Source organism: Fundulus heteroclitus, chromosome 20, assembly GCF_011125445.2.
Source record: "Fundulus heteroclitus isolate FHET01 chromosome 20, MU-UCD_Fhet_4.1, whole genome shotgun sequence".
Lineage (NCBI taxonomy): Eukaryota > Metazoa > Chordata > Actinopteri > Cyprinodontiformes > Fundulidae > Fundulus > Fundulus heteroclitus.
In genome coordinates, this window is record NC_046380.1 from 10,607,611 (window position 1) to 10,625,678 (window position 18,068).

Here is an 18,068-nt window from a genome sequence, read left to right on the forward strand (position 1 = left end):
AGTGAGTGAGTGAGTGAGTGAGTGAGAGAGAGAGAGAGAGAGAGAGAGAGAAAGAAAGAGAGAGAGAGAGAGAGAGAGAGAGAGAAAGAGAGAAAGAGAGAGAGAGAGAAAGGGAGTCCCCAGCAGTATCCATAACAATACCCACAACCACAGATAGTGACTCATACACTGCGTTGGTTCAAAGTGAGGATACAGGGTGGACCCATGTAGGACCATTGCTTAACTTAGCCTTATTACTTAATTAAATAATAGTTATTTTATTAGAGTTACATTGTCTCACATACAAAAACACTTAAAGAGCCGCAAGTAATAAAGAGCAACATGTCGATCAGTTACAGGTCACACCCAAAGGATTACCACGTTTTGCCATTTTGCAACATTTGGAGGAAAATTCCCTGCAAGTCGAGGCCAAGAAAGGGGGCTGGCTGGTTAGGAACGTGATATCTTTGTCCTGTTTTAATAGCCAATATGTAAATACTAAAACACCGCCTTGATTTACCTTTTTTCACTCATAAGATTCTTGACTGTAAGGGTTTTAAACTCAGAGTAAAAACAGACGCTGAACCCTTCTATTAGTCTGTAAAACAAAAATAAAACCCCACAAATGTCCAGATGCATATATTTCAAAATAAAATGGATATCTAATGTTTAAAATTAAGCTGACGCTGACAATAAAAACGCAAATTACTTAGGCTATGGGTTAGGAAGTTCAGAGCTATGCTTTTTAAAAGTCGACTGAGTGTGTGGGGGGTGGGGGGAGCAATTACCACAGTATTATTATTATTATTATGAAGAAGAAGAACCGGGGCTTTTATTTTGAAATTGTCCTCCCCTCTTCTGCGTCTGTCTGGTAATTATGGCTGACTTAACTGGTATGGCAACAAAAGGTGGTCCAGGGAGGGAGGAATCGCTTTCAGTGTCAGGAGGAGCGTCTCCACACACCACGCTTCCACTCTGAAGAAGTCGGACCGGCCCACTGGGCGCTTTTATCTGGATAGTTTGTGTCTCTTTCCACAGTTTGTTATGGAGCTTTTACCGGAGGACAATCTCAAGTCCAACCTGCTCCTGCTGCTGTTGCTGCTGCACCTCTTTGTCGGGAGTTTTGCAGGTCAGTACGGCAGCCGCGAAGCCGGCTAGAAATGAGTGTATTGCTGCTGAGAGACATGCAGGAGAGGCAGATCGCGTTTTATTTGCCACCGCTTATAAAGCGCTACATTTCAGCTTCTGTTACTTATTTCAACTAACTAAAACGGTATTACTTAATAAAAAAAATATCCTGAATTTTAACGTCTAAACCCAATGGCGTCCGCCTCTACCGTATTAAAACACATATTCTGAGTTGTTGTTTTTTATATTTATTTATTTTTCTTAATACGAATTAGATTACAATTGGAAATGTTGGACATTTATTAATTTTGTGGAGAAGGTAAGTTTTAGAATACATAAAGAATAGACAATAGATGTGGGTGTACAGCGTGAAACACTGGGAGGATGATTAAAAATGACCATAAGAAATATATAAGAAATATAAGCACTTATACACAACTGATAGACAATGTTTATTACTGGTAAGGCCCCATGATTTTTTTTTTTTGTCGTTTGCTTTTTAGTCTGTTGTTTCTATCTAGATAAAAAAAAAAATTGTCATTTATTGTTCTGAATTTAAAATCTGAACTGTAGAAGAATAAAAAACTGGGGAAAAATTAGAGGGGATTAGATTATATGGCCCTGTCATAAGGGGAGATGCCTGTAGTACATTAAATATGATTATTTACATAAAATGTATGCATATATTTTTTTATTTTTATATTTATATATATATATATATATATATATATATATATATATATATATATATATATATATAATATATATATATATATATATATAATATAGTTAATACTTTTTACTGCTAACATTACTTTCTTATTTGTTCAAAGCATTCAATTCATTTATCATTTCAACCTTTTCGAAATGACCAGATATCGGAATAATAGGTTTGTTTCTGACATTTGTCTTTTTTTTTTCCCAATTGCCTTTATTACTATTTTCTCTTAGCTGACTGCCCCAAACCGGAAGTTGGAGAAAATATGGTTCTCAGTGAGGCAGCCCTCCTAAAAAATGATTTCCCAGAGGGTTCTAAGGTCTTGTTAGAGTGTGCCAGAGGATATGAAAAAGCAAGCGGCTCTGGGACCATAGACTGCGTTGATAACAAGTGGACTGAGCCAGATCTCAACTGCAAGAGTGAGTCCTGTCTAGCTTACTTATTACACCTGACAAACAGCCATCCCAAATGATTTATGTGGTCATCTTGGCACCATATGGTGCTGCACAAATATCTATTGTTTTGTGTTTGTTTTATATCATAGAGATGGACTGTGGTCAGCCCAAACCAGAGCCACACATGTCCTTTAATACCAGTGGTGGTACTGTATTTGGATCAAGAATCAAAGTAATCTGTGAAGAAGGGTATGTATGATTCCCCATATTTAAATTCCATCTTCATCTGCTTAAATGTCTCACTGTTATCGCGGGAGATCAAAGGTATGGCTTGACTTGTAGCAACTTGGCGAAATCATGAGGGACGCCAACAAGGTCACGTTCAGTTTCAAAGAGCAGCATTGTTTGTTGTTGCAATACCGGCATTTCTCTACCAATCAGCGATGTGAATCTAGTTTTTCAAGTTCTCCCATTGGTGATGTAGTCATATTACAAAAAATGTCACTAAAATAAGTAAAGACCTATGTGAGAATCAGATAGAAAACGGCATAAAGAGTTAAGATACGGCTTGACTGTCGTCCAAGATTTATGGAACGGTTTTAACATTTTCTTGACTAAATTTTAGTTTGACATCAAGTCAGTTGTGTTATGAGTGCGGTTCACTTGTTTGTTTTTTAAGTGGACATACAGTAAAAGATTCTACTCACACTACTAATTACTGCAGAAGATAGGCACCGGCACCCCTTGGATGGATAAACTGCTATTAACAATTACCCTGTGCAATTTTACTTGAAAACAACTAAAACAAATAAAACAATACAACACACATAGCCAGTATGAACACCCAAAGTAAAACTTTGTTGAAGGATATTTTAATTCTATAGCCCCCCCCCCTCATCCCAAATCATGACCTGGCAGTATTTTTCCCACTCTGTCATGCAAACGGTCTCCATATCTCTCAGACTTTGAAGATGGCAAATTTAATTTGACTTTGTAAAGTACCTTGAGATGACATGCCCTGTAAACTGGCGCTTTATAAATAAAACTGAACCGAATGGAATGGCTTTTGTCCCTCTTCAGGGGAACCCATTTCTGTCAACTTCAGTTCTGAACCCCCATTAGATGATTTTAATACTGTTATCTTCTGACAAAACTGTTCTTCTGTAAATTTGGACGTTCCATCTAAAGAAAAGTAATCCCAGGGCATGATGCTCCCACCATATTTTAATCTGGCTGTGTTTTTTTGTTTTTTGGTGATGTGCTAATGTTTCTGTGAAGCTTACCTTTTGAAATGTTAGCCCATAAGTTCAAGTGTGGTTTCATCAGCTTGTACCATCTTTCTCCATGAGGTTATGGGGGATTTTAGTCAGTGTTATCTTTAGAAGAAAGATTGCCTACATGGAGGTGGGGAGGATCCTTTGAATCATAACCTGTCTTCAAACTATGGCTCTGTAATTGAGTAGATGTGACATTTAAAATTAGTAGCCTGGCTATTAAATATCAGACTTACTCTCACAGCTGAACTATATTTTAAGTCCATCAGATTCTCTATAAATGATGCCTGGCGTGGACCCCGGTAAATACTGTGACTGAATCAACGTAGAGTTTAAGAGTGTGAAGACTTACACAACCTGCTTAATGCACCTTTTTTTTATTATGTTTTGCATTTCCTTCAACTGGAGTCGTTTGTCTGGATTTCTTTGTAAACAGGAAGTTATGTCACATTAGAGACTGAAAAGGTAGAAAATAGATTTATCTTTGTCTCATATGTCAAATGAAACCGTGTTGGTTTTTTTTAAGGGGCATGTAGACTTTTTATAACTGCTGTACTTAAATAAACACTCTTACTTTATGTTTGAATTTGTCTTTATGCAGTTATTGGATTTTAGGAACCAGCTTCAAACATTGTTATGCAACTGGGTGGTTTGGAAAAGCAACGTGTCAAAGTAAGTGGTATTCGGTTTAAACTATTTAATTTTCCTTTTTCAGCACGGTTCACCAAAATAGTTTAAGCCTGAAACTATAATATTCTTTGTCTACTTTTCTCAGTTTTTACCTGTCCCAAGCCCGCCGAAGTGAAAAATGGGAAAAATTCTTGGATTGCTGACACAGAACCAGAATATGGACAAGTGATAAATTTCACATGTAACGAGGGATACGTGCTGTCTGGGAGTAAAAACATTACGTGTGGCAAGACCAAATATGATTCTCCGCCCCCACAATGCATTGGTAAGCTCTTGAGGTAAATTTTTTTCAACACAGAAGATTTGTTAGGCAATACTACATACAAAAAATTAGCAAACGTGTACGCAAATAATCTTTATTGAAACTAATTTTCAAATGTCCAGTCTTTCATTTCATCACCACATAGAACTGACGATGCTCCATCTTGAGAGAGAAACTTAACTCCATCAGGACTAACAATGACATTTATTTTGTAGGTTATTAAAAAAACCTCCCCGATACATTTACTGGGATTCTAACATGATCATCCAAACTTTCCATTAAAATACTAATTTTAGTTGAAAAGCTGTGAAACTGTCAAATATGACAAATTAGCATCCTTTATTTCATGCAATAATGTGTCACAACAATAAAACAATACTGTGAATTGTGACTGTATTGCGTAAAAGACCACTCCAATGATTCCCAAGTTTGTTTACTTGTAGCCTAGAAAAAGTGGTGGTGGCCTGGAATGCAGTTCATTCCTCAGCAATCCTCGGATGTGTTGAAATGTCTCATTGGTTTGCAGTTGGTATTCCCAAACTTGCTGTTTCAACAAGATTAAACGTGCATCATAGCACCATCCCTGTTGGGTTTTCCCTGTTCTATGAACTCATATAGATCATATAAAATGTTAATCTATTTAAAAAAAAAAAAAAAAACAATGGACATACTTTACAGCAGAAGTTGCTATGGGATCACCATAGGAACCTGGCACTAAAACCTGGCTTTCATGTCCAAACGTTAAAGGATCACACTATTCTTTTGTATTTGCCCTTTCTGCCTGTTCTTTACTAACTGAATCATCAATTCACTCTTAAACCACCTCAGAGTGCTTTGACTTCAAAGTTACTTACCCTTAAACAGTTGGTCATTTGTCAAAATCTGTTTTGCTAACACATCACTAAACACAGAGCAGCAGAGGTTGCAACATAAATAGACGATCCCTCACATTTTATTTTTTTTTGCTTCCCTCATAATGGAAATTAAACGCACAAGCAAATGCATGATGCATGACTGCTTGTTGTAGATAAGGTCCGTTCTGCATGTCAGATTAGATTTCACTGCATGCTCCACTTCTAGTTTATATAAATGGCTGAATAAATTATTCAGGATGATCTGAGCTGAATCCCAATTTATAGGTGCGACCACAGAAGACAACATTAAAACTTCAATTATAACATCTGCTACTGCAACAACACAACAAGGTATATAATGTCAAAGTTCAGTGCCCAACAAAGATGTTTTGGCCTAGTTCCATGTTTATATATTGTACTTTGTTACATTTTCACATTAGAATGAAACATGATCTACATAAAGTGTTGTGAAAAAGTATTTGCCCACTCACAGATGTTTTTTTGTTTTAACAAACCTAAATGTTTAAGATTGTCCAACAAATACTAATGTCTTGGAAAGATAATCAGTATAAATCTAAAATGCCATTATCGTATGATGATTTTATTTACCAAGGGGAAAAAAAAGGCTATCCAAATCAACCTGGCCCCAAGGGGGACAAGCAATTGCTCCCCTTTGTTGAATCATTAAATAACTTTGGCTAACCACATTCTTGGGGCAGTTTAACTCATCACATCTTAATTACTGTCAGGAACTGCAGGATCAAGAAAACACTTAAATAGAAACTGCCGGACATCATGACGTAGTCTAAAAGATCTCAAAAAGCAAAAAAAGCATGACCCTGATCTAAAGCAATTCAAGAACAGATGACCATGTCATTGACTTCAGTCAGTCTGTAAAATTACTACTAAGCTATTTCCTAGGCTCTTGGATTCCAGCAAAGCTCAACGAGAAGATGTGGAATGTGGAGTAGCTTCCCAGGAGTAGCTGCCCTTGGTGTCCATCGGAGAGTTCCAAGGCCAAAAGCTCTGCTGACCAAAAAGAACCCAAAGAATTATCTCACTTTTGCTAAAAAAAAAAAAAAAATACAGCTTGATGATCCAGAGACACGTGGGAAAATATTCCGTGGCCTTAAAAGAGAATGAGGCATGCTTTAAGGATGGTGTGTGTGCCATTTCATCCGGCATGCAGCTAACAGTTTTTCAAACAAATATGATGCCGACAGTCAAACATGGCGGCGGTGGTGTGATGGTCCAACGCTTTTTGGTTGTGAAGCAGAACAAATTCCAAAGCACACGAGCGGGTTTTAAAAAAAAGTTCCCTTGTTAAAGTACTCATCTATCTCCATACTGTAGAATGACTTTAAAGTGGGCCTATATTCCCCCAAAGAGATGTGAAACACTCATTATTGCAAGCAGTCGGTGGCTCAAAAAAAGCAACGGAAATCTTTAAGTGGTCAAATACTTTTTCACATAATTGCATGCATGTTTTAAACCTGTGAACTGCCCTTCATTTGGCTGATTAAGTTTATCTTACAGAAAGAACCACTGCTTCTCCCAGCGCCACAACTGTCGTAGCGCGGATATTCACCAGCATCTCAACGCCACAACAAGGTACAGAAACGTGCTCGGTTGTAATGCTGCATGCATATTTGCTGATTGCATGAGTCATTATTCTGGTGGTTTAAACACATTATTTTTTGCTAAATTAGGAAATCTGTGAGAGTAACTCTAATCTGTGAGAGTAACTCTAACCATGTCATTTAAAGGTGACAAATTTATAACATTTGAGAAAAAAGCTCCCAGAACCAGTGAACCGTCATCTACAACCACGTCATTAAAAGGTATCTAAAGTCTGGAAATTTTGTTTTCACCTAAATTTTCTCATTGCGGCGAAGTTGTTGTGTTATTCTCTGAAAAAACTCTTTCACTAAGATTAAACATTAATGATTTTTTTTAATTGGTCATAATGGTATGGATTTTCTGGGTTCCACATCAGTAAATGATTAACAGATTTCTGATACAATGTAGAAGTTAAAAAATTTTTCCTGTGTACACCGCAGTTCGTGACAAATCAGACTGGTCATATAAACTTTTATTGTCAAGTAATTTTATTGTTTATTTCCTCCCTTCGATGTGTAATCTCTAATAAGTCTAACTTAAATTTTCCTCCTAAAAGAATCACGTATTTGTTTTAATTTTTCGTATAGTTGTGCTGTCCATTAGATGGGTTTTATGTTATTGTCGTTGTTTCACTCTGGCTTTGTGTCAGTTCTTTCCTCTGCTTATCCATAAACCAATTTTTTTTTTATTTCAATCAATTTCTATGTTATACCTCTAAACAAATTTAATAATCATGCTCTTAACAATTGTACAAATGTTTATCTTTGTAATGTATTTTGGTGAATTGTGGGGATAAATAATTACAACTGACATTATCTCATATATAATTACCGTATTTTTAGGACTATAAGGCACACTTAAAATCCTTACATTTTTTCAAGAATTGATGTTGCACCTAATAATCTGTTGCGTCTTATTGATGGTTACAGTACTTACTGACTGATTTTATGTGGTACAATGCGCTCAAAAATATGTTAAAATGTGTAAGTAGTTAGCTAGCAACGAAACCGCTCCACTCAATGTATACTTGGAGCATTACGGTACACTGTGTCACTATCTGATCGGACCCCTGAGCTGTCTTCAAGACAGCCTGACTGTAATGTCTAAACTAGAAGTACATTTATGTAAAGCAGCCCGGAGTACGCGCTAGCAACAATAAACCTAGTAAGTTAATTCAGTATAAAAGTTAAGTTTATTTTGGCCTTATGTTAGAAACAAGGCAGTGTAGTCCAGCTGCTCTGTCCTCCCGATAGAGACGGATAGTTCTCCCTCTCAGGAGAGAGCGGTGTACGCAGAGGGGCGCACTGCAAAAAGGGAACTAAGAGTAAGTAAAATTTTCTTGAAATTAGTATATTTTTTCTTGATTTGAGAAGCTAAATAGGAGTATTTACCAATGGAATGAGTATTTCTACCCTTAAAATAAGATAATTAGACATTCACTTGAAATAAGATGACGGAAATGAATTGTTCCAATTTTAAATTCAAAAATCTCATTCCATTGGCAAATAGTCTAATTCACCTGCTCAAATTAACAAAAAATATATTAATTTCAAGAAAGTTAGTTCTCTTGTTGCAGTGTGGAGTGATATTACACACACGGGAAGAATCCTTAATGTGTTTTATAATCCGGTGCGTCTTGTAGTCCAAAAATGCGGTAATTGTACGATATTTTCGGAAAGGCATTATGTTAGGCATACCGTATTTCCACTGGTTGTGGTTCTGATCAGAGTTGAGTGTTAAGTAAAAGGAAAGATTGTGACCCTATAGTCAAACCAAAATGTCTATGTAATACCTCTGCTAGTAGATGTTATCTGTCTGCTAGTAGATGTTATCTATCTGCTAGTAGATGTTATCTATCTGTGCCATTTCGCCACATTTCCTTGTGGCAAACTACAAAGAGATCATAAAAAAATAACTTCACACCATTGATTATGGAAGCAGGTATTAAATATTCTCAAGGTAAGTATGAGTTGATGGTCGGTACAAAGTACAAAAGGATGGACGTGTGAAAAGATCAGCACAGAAAGACGTAATAAACATCGCTATGTCTTAGTTGTTGCCGCCTCAAATGTCTTGTTGATTTTTTTTTTTTTTATTGTAGTTTAATGTGTAACAAGCAGACATAATGGTATGGTATAAAAATATTTAGGGTTTTGTAAACAAACAGGAAAATGAAAATCTCAACGTCTGCTGTGCATTTTGTTGCTGTTTTTGTTTTACTTTGAATGTTCAAGTTGAAATTATATTTCATTAGTGTCAGGAAAAAGTCATTTTAGATCAGTTTTCTTAAGCGCTGTGTATATTTAAGCATGTGTTGATGTTTATCCTAAAAGTCTAAATCGGATCTTCACGGTAATGTTTGCTGGAAATCCACTAACTTCTCCGTTTTGTACTTGCAGACCAAACTGTGGAGACTTTAAATATACATAAGGATAAAGGTGAATCATTGTTTTAAATCCTAACATGTGTCATCACTGGATTGGCTTTTACATTATTCCTATTGTGTTACAGGATATGCAGCTGTTATTATCAGTGTGGTGGTTGTTACAACAGGTAATATGTATTAAAGTGTCGTTTTGGAATTAATAGCAGTATTAACCATTCACTGTGACTGAAATGGAAAATCATCAAAATGTATTTTGCTTTCTTCTTCTTCTTCACAGTTGTCTGCATAGTTGCATTCTTTTTAAACAAGTTCCTTATGAAAAGAAAAGGGTGAGCTATATTATTTCATAAATTTACTAAACAATTGCATGTCTTTTGATTCTGTTTTTTTTTTTTTTATCCTGCTGCTGTCTCCCTTTGCATGTACCCTTTACCCTCTTCAGGTTCATGCATGAATGCACAGTCAGGTTGACGACTCCATTATAAGATGTTAAACTCAATGTAACACACTTAACAAGCAACTTCAATCATATAGGTTGTCTAATGATTTTGTAGGGTTTTAATGAAAAAAAAAAAACAGAACATTTTTAGTTTTAAATCTAAGCTTAACTGGGTTAAAAATGGATAAAATGGCCAAAAACACACAGTAACTACTATGTTATAATGTTTCAAATAAAGATTCTTTCCATGAGACTAAATATACTCCATTTACAGATGTTCTGTTTGCTTTTTTTTTTACCCTAATTTAAATGTTTCAGACCATTAAACTAATTATATTCCCAAACAAAGACAACCTCAGGAAATATAAAAAGCAGCTTTCTTCCCATGACTTCATGGAAAATTGGAAAAAACTATTCCATAACAGGCAATCCGTCTTTTGCATAAATTGTAGGGGGAATTGTCTTCTTTGTAAAATTATGTGGAGGTTTTTACAGCATGAATGGCCCACAGCACCTAAATTGGGTATAAATCCGAACTCTACCTTGGATCCCATTTTTGTCCAGTCTCTTTACTACTGTTGAATCATGAACTCTTAAGACTGTGGTATGTGAGAGCTGCAGTGCTTTAGATTAATTGTTGATGAGCAACAATTTTTGTTGTTGTTGTTTGGCTGGCTACTCCTGTGAAGCTTCACAATTGTTAGCTTCACCACTGTCATTTTAAATATGTATGGACAATGGCTCTCTCTCTCTCTCTGTGGTTAACTGATGTCCCCAAACCTTAGAAAGAACTTTGGAGTACATTTTCCAGGCTGATGGATGTCTGGGACATTTGTTTATCATCTGTTATGGTTAGGCAGGGTGTGTTGGTTTCCAAGATATTTTGATGTACTTCATCTTGCCAGTCAAGGATTACTTGATTATCTAGATCTGGTTATAATCATGCTGGGGTGTGACTGATGAACTAGTGCAACTTCATTCAGTTTTCACTTTGTTTTGGATAACCAGTTTCCCCTTTAATAAACAAAATCCTTAATTGTGTTTACTCTGGGTATCTTTTTCTAATAATAACATATTATTTTGAAGACCTGAAACCTTTTAAGTGTGAAATAAAAAGCAAAAACAGAAGAAATCTCTGTATTATGTCTCCTTAAATATACATAAGCCCTACAAAGTACATTTATCTGAAGTGTTATGTAAATCTATGTTTTTAAGAACTGTTATGGAAACAAGAAAGATCACGGAAAAGATATTGGTCATCAAAGAAGCCTAAGTAGAGACATTCTGGTCACACAGTATCTTACAGGCATGTCAAAAGCAATTTAATAAAAAAGGGTAAAGAGAGTTTTGCAGAGTAGTAACTTTATCATTTGTTTCTAAGTGGAGCTGATGAGAAGACACAACACATAGAGTTCAGACTGGGCAGAAACCTGTGCTTTCTTCAATGCTGCTAAAAGTTATACTAATAACTTGAAAAGGGGAATTCATGTCAAATCATACTGGGTTTAAATACTTATTTTTCTTTATCAAAAATATTTCCATTACAATGACTAACCTTTAATTTTCTTAAATGCTGATTAATAATGTATTAAAACTTAACATTTAAAAAAATTAAACTAAAAATCTTACAGCCCAATAATTCTCACACAAATTCCTTATTTGATGACACTATAGCTCATATGACACTGGAGAAGACCTGAAGCCGGAGTTATTACAGTTCCAATCTCTTTAAGTGTCCTTCTTCATTCAGGTATCCCTCGTTTCATATGTATTTTATGATCTAAGACCATCAGAAATACCAGAAAATTCTGTTTAAGCTGTTTTAACGTGTTCACGTTTCTTCTTGTTCTTTAATGAGTGAAACATGGAGTACAAACAAAAATCTTGTATTGAAGCCAAGAAAAAAAAACATCACTGCTATCAGTTTTCCTTTTGCACCACTATGGGAATTAAGATCTAATGAAACCGTTTTCTCTTGCTTTCTTATCACATCCAGCTAGGTTGGAAGTGGACCCATGTATTAGGACATCTATCGCAGACGAAGGACTGCCAGACTCCTAATGCCTTACCAAGCCGTGACCAAAATAAGGGGCTCCCTTTCATAACTCTTATTTTTGCACTGTTTATAGAAGAAGGCTAAACCTGATAATTATTAATGTTTTGTGCCAAATCATAATAATTACAAGCACTTTTTTATAATTCCCTTTGTGTATAAAATTATTGTAAATACTTTTTCACTTAAGGATATTTTTTTGTATTTACTATTTATGTTGTAAGCATTTTTTTACTTGTGCTATAAATTATTTGAAATATTGTAAAAACAATTGAGTTTGAAGTTCTTGGGACATCTTAAGCCTGTGGGTCTCCAGGTTTTCTTTTTATGTGCTGTTTTATCAGGACAGAGACATCATTCATGTTATCCAGGAAGTACACAATGGGGATAATTCAGTTTACAGTCTGCATTGGAGGCTGGTGAAGATACTATCTGCTCTTCGCCTCCTGACTTGACTTTCTTTTCATCATTGTTTATTGTTCAGGGTTTTTTTTCTTTTCTTTTTTTTACTCTCCAGAACAACAGGAAACCTTTTCATGTAGAGATATTCAAAGGCATCTTCAAAATGAAATATTTTTAGAAAATAAGATGAAGAAAATCTTTTATTTTTGGTAGGAAAACGTGTCTGTCTATTTGCTCGCCTGTATGTCTGTGTAAAGATTGAGATGGGTGGGATCTCTATTAAACCCTGCAGTCCTTTATAAGTTTAGGTCACATGACACATCTAGAAGTCTAGGTTGAGTTATTTATTCTGTCTTTAATAGTAGATGTTCTGTTATTGATCAACTCAACTAATACAGAAATCGTCAAGACAGAACAGGATCAAGTTAATATCTTGTTATGGGTGCAGACCAGAAAATAGGAAACACCCATTACAAAAAGGGATGATACATCATTGTACTCTGCACTTCATGACAGAAGTCACTTATTTTTATTTGGAGCCATCAAAGTTTTTTTTTTTTTTTTTTTGCTTTCTCAGCTTACTGGTTTCTTACTGCAGCTTCCCACTGTGTAAAACTAGGCATTCCCACTAGATTTCTTGGAGAGAAAAAAAAAACTTCCAAATAGCTGTATGAAATTAAAAAAAGGCAGGCCAAAATTATTGTAAGCATTCATTATGTGAGGTATTTATCTTTGTTAGAACAAATGGTTTATTTCCAAAGAGGGGGTGGTTGTTTCTCTTGAAGGCCTTGACAACAGCAGCTATGTTGACGAAAGCTTTCAGCAGTCCTTGATTCACTTCTCCCATCCCCTACTATTCATGAAGGTACGCCTTGGACAAACATGAGCCAAATTCATTCAGTTCAGTGGTGTCCAAAGTCAGTCCTCAAAGGCTGGTGTCTTTTATGTTTTAGGTGTTGTCTTGGTTCCACACAGCTGAATCTAATGAGTGCTTAGTAGGCCTCCACAGACTGACCCCTTATTCACACAGACTCCGTCATCCGTGCATTTTTCTCTCTGTCGCAAATCAAACCCATTCTAATCGATGCTGTTATTTCCACCGGCTCTGTGGCGCTGACAGACAGCTCTTCTCTGTCGACCATCTGAAATATGGCTAAAGTATTTGGCTCAATCCGACTACCCTCATGGAGTAAGGGCTCTTTAGCCAAAGCGGAAGTGCGTCAGCGGTCGCCATGATAAGTGCTATCTGAATAGTGCAGTCAGTAAGGGAGGTAGGAAAAGGAGCCTGTATGATTTCTCCCACGGTTAGTTTTGCCTAGGAATCCTGCGACATCCCTTACTGGCATTAACACACCTTAAGGTATCCCACAATCCTTTGCGTTACATGACGTATAAGTACAACCCTCACGGAAATCAACGAAAATCTCCAGAGAGAAAGGAGCGTGCACTTTGTAGTTAATTTTCGGAAGGCTGTAGGCCCGGATTCGCCTCTCGTCATCCGTGTGTTCCCGTCACGTAATGTTGTCTGAGATAAAGGCTGTCCGAATTCGGCACAGCTGTCTGAAGCTCCTTTCCTCTCCCGGATAGACCTCTTACTGGTGACCCCTTGGAACTGATAGGGACTTTCTGGAGCCGAATGGTTGCACGTTTTAATTAAAGGATATATTAAAAGAGACAGAAAAGGGGTTAGCCTCACTTTTCAGATTTTGTCAAAAAATGTAAAACCCTAAATAATTTTCCATGCAGTTCACAATTGTGCGCTACTTTGCGTTGGTCCGTTCTGTAAAGTCCAAAAGTTTCTGCCACAACTCCAGCTATACTTCCAAGGGGCGTGCAGAGGGACAGCAACCTTAGGAGTAAAGCGAAAAAATATAAACAACCAATCACACATTTACAAAAATGGTTGACCAGTAGAAAAGTAAAGGAGTGGGGTTTGTTACACAGTTGTCTCAGGGACCATTAAAACTCTGAGTTAACCAATTTAGGGCTAATTAAAGGAGCGTTGCGCAAGTTAGCGAGTTTTTGCACAAGTTTGCCCTCTCTGGCAACAAGTTGAAATGACACCAGCGTTGTGCACGTGGACTGGAGAATAATAATTGAACTTTATTGAACTCACAATGGAAAAATTCACTTCTGCATCTTAACCCATCCCCTTGGGGAGCAGTGGGCTGCCACTGTGTGGCACCATGGTCGCAATCAGGGGTTAAGGGTCTTGCTCAGGGACCCAGAGTGCAGGCAGTGGGGATCGAACCAGGTACTTGCAACCGTCTCAGAGGTACACAGTACACAAACAGTGAATATTAGTTTGTGTACTGTTCTGCGCTGCATTCAAGATATATTTAACATTTTCCACTGAATGTTTAAATGCTGCTTGCAGTTTCGTCTCTTAACGCTAATTGTCTAATATCACCGACAGGTGTTTATATGTCATGCTCAAAGCCATGTCTGGAGAAACGTTCATAAATACAAAATGGAGGCCAGAAATGCAGGTCAGTATTGCAAAAACTGTTTAAAAAGAGAGCGTTAATAATAAGCAGGTGATTTTTAAGACATTCAGTCGCAGGTAACAACACAATCTGTCTCCCTGGGCTACAATTTGTATAGAACCCTATGTCTCTGGTCATTCTTATGAACTTACCACGATGCACAATCAGAGGCCCACTGTATTGGCACCCCAATGTGAAACAAACACAACCATAACTCATTCTATATCTGTGGATATTAGACAATGTGTAACAGACTGCAGCTATGTACATATCTGTGTAAAAATGCTGTATCTCCTTAGCAAATTTGTTCCCGAAAATTTGCCAATAGAGCATGTTCACTGCTAGATAACATACAAACAGGGCGACAGTAGCACAGGAGTTAGGGAGTTAATTGTGCAATCGGCGGGTTGCCAGTTCGATCCCCTGCTCCAACCGTCTCAGTCGTTGTGTCCTTGAGCAGGACACTTCACCCGAATTGCCTGCTGGTGGTAGTCAGGGGGCCCGGTGGCGCTGATGTATGGCAGTCTGCCCCAGCTGTGGCTACTAACATAGCTCACCACCGTCAGGGTGTGAATGTTTGTGTGGATGGGTGAACGACTGATTGTAGTGACATTTGGGGTCGTCAGACTAGCTGAAGTGCTGTACAAGCCATTTACCATTTCTTTTACCAAACACTAGAAGAAAATGTAGACTTTGCTTCCGCACCTAAGGTCAGAAATGTTGAACATCTGTCTCTGCCTGAGCTTCTTTTACAGTTAACACATAAACCAACTACTGTCCTTCTTTTATTTCAAGAAATTTCATTACAGAATTTATTTCTCAAAACAAGTTCTTTACACCGACCTGTTCACCTTGACTGCATATCCCACAGAAATCCCATATTCACTTGTTGTAGAATACCAAGAGGGCGTTTCAACCTCCATGCATAGTTTAAACTCTTTGCTTTCAACTTTATGTGGGATAAGTAAAAGGCCACGGGATAATAGGTCAGAGAAGGGCAGTGGAAAGAATTTGATAGGTAAAAGAAAGGGAAAAATGTTTATTAGAATGTGAATAGAAATATTTTTGAAATGCCAAGGCAGCATCTGTCTTGGCCACATTCACTCTCCTGGTTTCAACAATGTTTTCGCATACCTCAGAAGTGTGTTGAAACTGTGCTTCGAATGTAATCAATTCATGACGACCGTAGCTTGTGCTGTGATTTCTCTTCTTTTGGGTGTTGCAGAAAAACAGAAAAGGAATGTGGGAGGAACAGGAGGAGGAAAATGGGAAGTAGGAGTGGGATTAACTGTCTGGGTAAATTATCAAACCGATGAAACTGAAACTTTACTTCATTCCAATTTCTTTTGACTTAAATTCTAGCATAACCTTGTATAATATTGTAATGCTGATATTAGCATAGTTTTTCTAAAACAAAAAGAATATCCTAATAATGTTTTTTGTCAGTTCCAGTTTCAGCAAACATGTTGAACATTTAGAAGGCATCATGGGGGAAGTTTATTGTCCTGCATGTTGCATCTCTTTTTAGATAAATAGATTTTCTAACATTTTGAGCCAGTACAGAAGTAAACTTATTTCTAGTTTTACCCTTTAAACACTCTTGCTGACTTCACAACCCTCTACAGCTTTGGACACTACACATATGACAGAAAAAGCTGAGCTGAGTTGCTGTGGTGATTAACCAATCAGATGTTAGGGTTTATTTAGTGAAACAGCAGCAGTTTTGTTTCTTGGTGCAATTTAGCCCAGTAACCAAGAAAGTTATTGAAAAAAATTGCATTATTATGCCTGTCTTTTTTTGGACAATGTATTTCATAGTTTATTTATTAGCTTCTATGGCAGGAATATTGTTTAGAATATGATCTACAAAGGAAAACCATCAAATCTAAGCTGTGGAGCAGATAAGCGGGGGAAGAAGGGGGGGAAGAGGGTAGGAGATAGCGGAGAAAGACAGAGTGTCATGACAATCATATATTTAAATAGTGAATATTAATTAATGTTCTACTAGTTACAGAATGCCATGGATCCATACTCATTTAAGATTATCTTGTATCATGCAATGTGGAATAGATAGGCCAAAATGCACAGGAATTTGGGAGCTAAATGGTGAACAGAGTGATTTAATAATGAGTAAACAACAAACTTGCAGGTAGCAGACATAAGAAACGCATAGGTGTATATATAACGAGGTAGAGGTTGACAGGCAAACAAAAAGAGCTAATCAGAGGGAATCAGTAGCAGCTGAGGCAGAGAAGGCAGAGCAATCAGGAGAGGTGGAGCTGCTGGCAGAGCAACAGAGAAAGAGCAAAAACAGAAAGAAATGTGGGTATATATCTATCTATCTATCTATATATATATATATATATATATATATATATCAATCAAATAGTATAAGGAACAGAAAAGGCAATACCAATCTAACAGTAATGAACACAGAAGAAAACTAAATGAGGCGGGACCTATTAGGATAAATTGAAAGCACAGATAAAATCAACACCATCGGATCGGGAAGATCCTGTCCCAGGTAAGTCTGCCAGCTGGCTTGTTATTAGGTAATATTTTACTGACACTTTTTTGATCACTTTAGTCATTGCCTTTAGAATAGGGTTGAACTATCCCCAATAAAACAAGAGGTCAATGTGTAAAAAAAGTAAAGGGAGATTTGTTACATCAATGCCATTTCAGCAGACCTGGAAGGCTTTATACAGCAGGACTTTCAGGTTAGTGGGGGGACAGTGGCGCAGGAGCTAAGGTGTTTATCCTGGAACCAGTGGTCCCGGTATGTTCTGTTCGATCCCCCGCTCTGAGGACGACACAATGTCCATCTCGGTCGTTCTGTCCTTTGGCAAGACACTTGAACCACTTTGCCTGGTGGTCAGAGGGCCCGGTGGCACCGATGTATGGCAGCCTTGCTTCTGTCATTCTACCTCAGGGCAGCTATGGCTACAGATGTAGCTCACCACCGTCAGCGTGTGCGTGAATGGGGGAATGTAGTGTGAAGCGCTTTGGAGTCCTCTGGACCTGATATGGTGCTATACAAGTACGGGCCTTTTACCATTTAATGCTTATTTACATTTATTCAGCATTTACTGTAATTAGATTCACAAACTTCTACTTTACAAAAGTGAAAAGTTTGCAAATATCTAAAACTTTGTCCGACGTGTCTCTGCAAAGTCATCTCCATGGGTAACAGAGCTTACAAAACTGTCAGTCACTGCGGGTTTGTGCACAGACGGCTTTACGCAGAGCTGCAGCGGCTGCTTGCTATATATGCAAATTCCTTCCGCCTTGTTAATTTTTTTTTTCTTTGAACTACTATCATTATAGTGACCCAGAAGATGAAATTGACAATTCTATAAGCTTTGGAAGAAGTTATGAGGCA

The 18,068-nt window shown here is 37.3% G+C and overlaps 1 protein-coding gene across 1 annotated transcript; it reads left to right on the forward strand.

Annotated features, from left to right (window-relative positions):
* Positions 1 to 872: 872 nt before the first annotated feature.
* On the forward strand, positions 873 to 12,385 carry im:7151449 (complement decay-accelerating factor, GPI-anchored). Its single transcript, XM_036152128.1, has 12 exons — positions 873 to 1,108; positions 2,059 to 2,244; positions 2,370 to 2,469; positions 4,096 to 4,166; positions 4,270 to 4,449; positions 5,586 to 5,651; positions 6,837 to 6,911; positions 7,067 to 7,141; positions 9,320 to 9,358; positions 9,432 to 9,473; positions 9,584 to 9,635; positions 11,742 to 12,385. The coding sequence occupies exons 1-12, from the start codon at positions 1,024 to 1,026 to the stop codon at positions 11,743 to 11,745; spliced, it is 975 nt and encodes a 324-aa protein (XP_036008021.1). The 5' UTR covers positions 873 to 1,023; the 3' UTR covers positions 11,746 to 12,385.
* Positions 12,386 to 18,068: the final 5,683 nt, after the last annotated feature.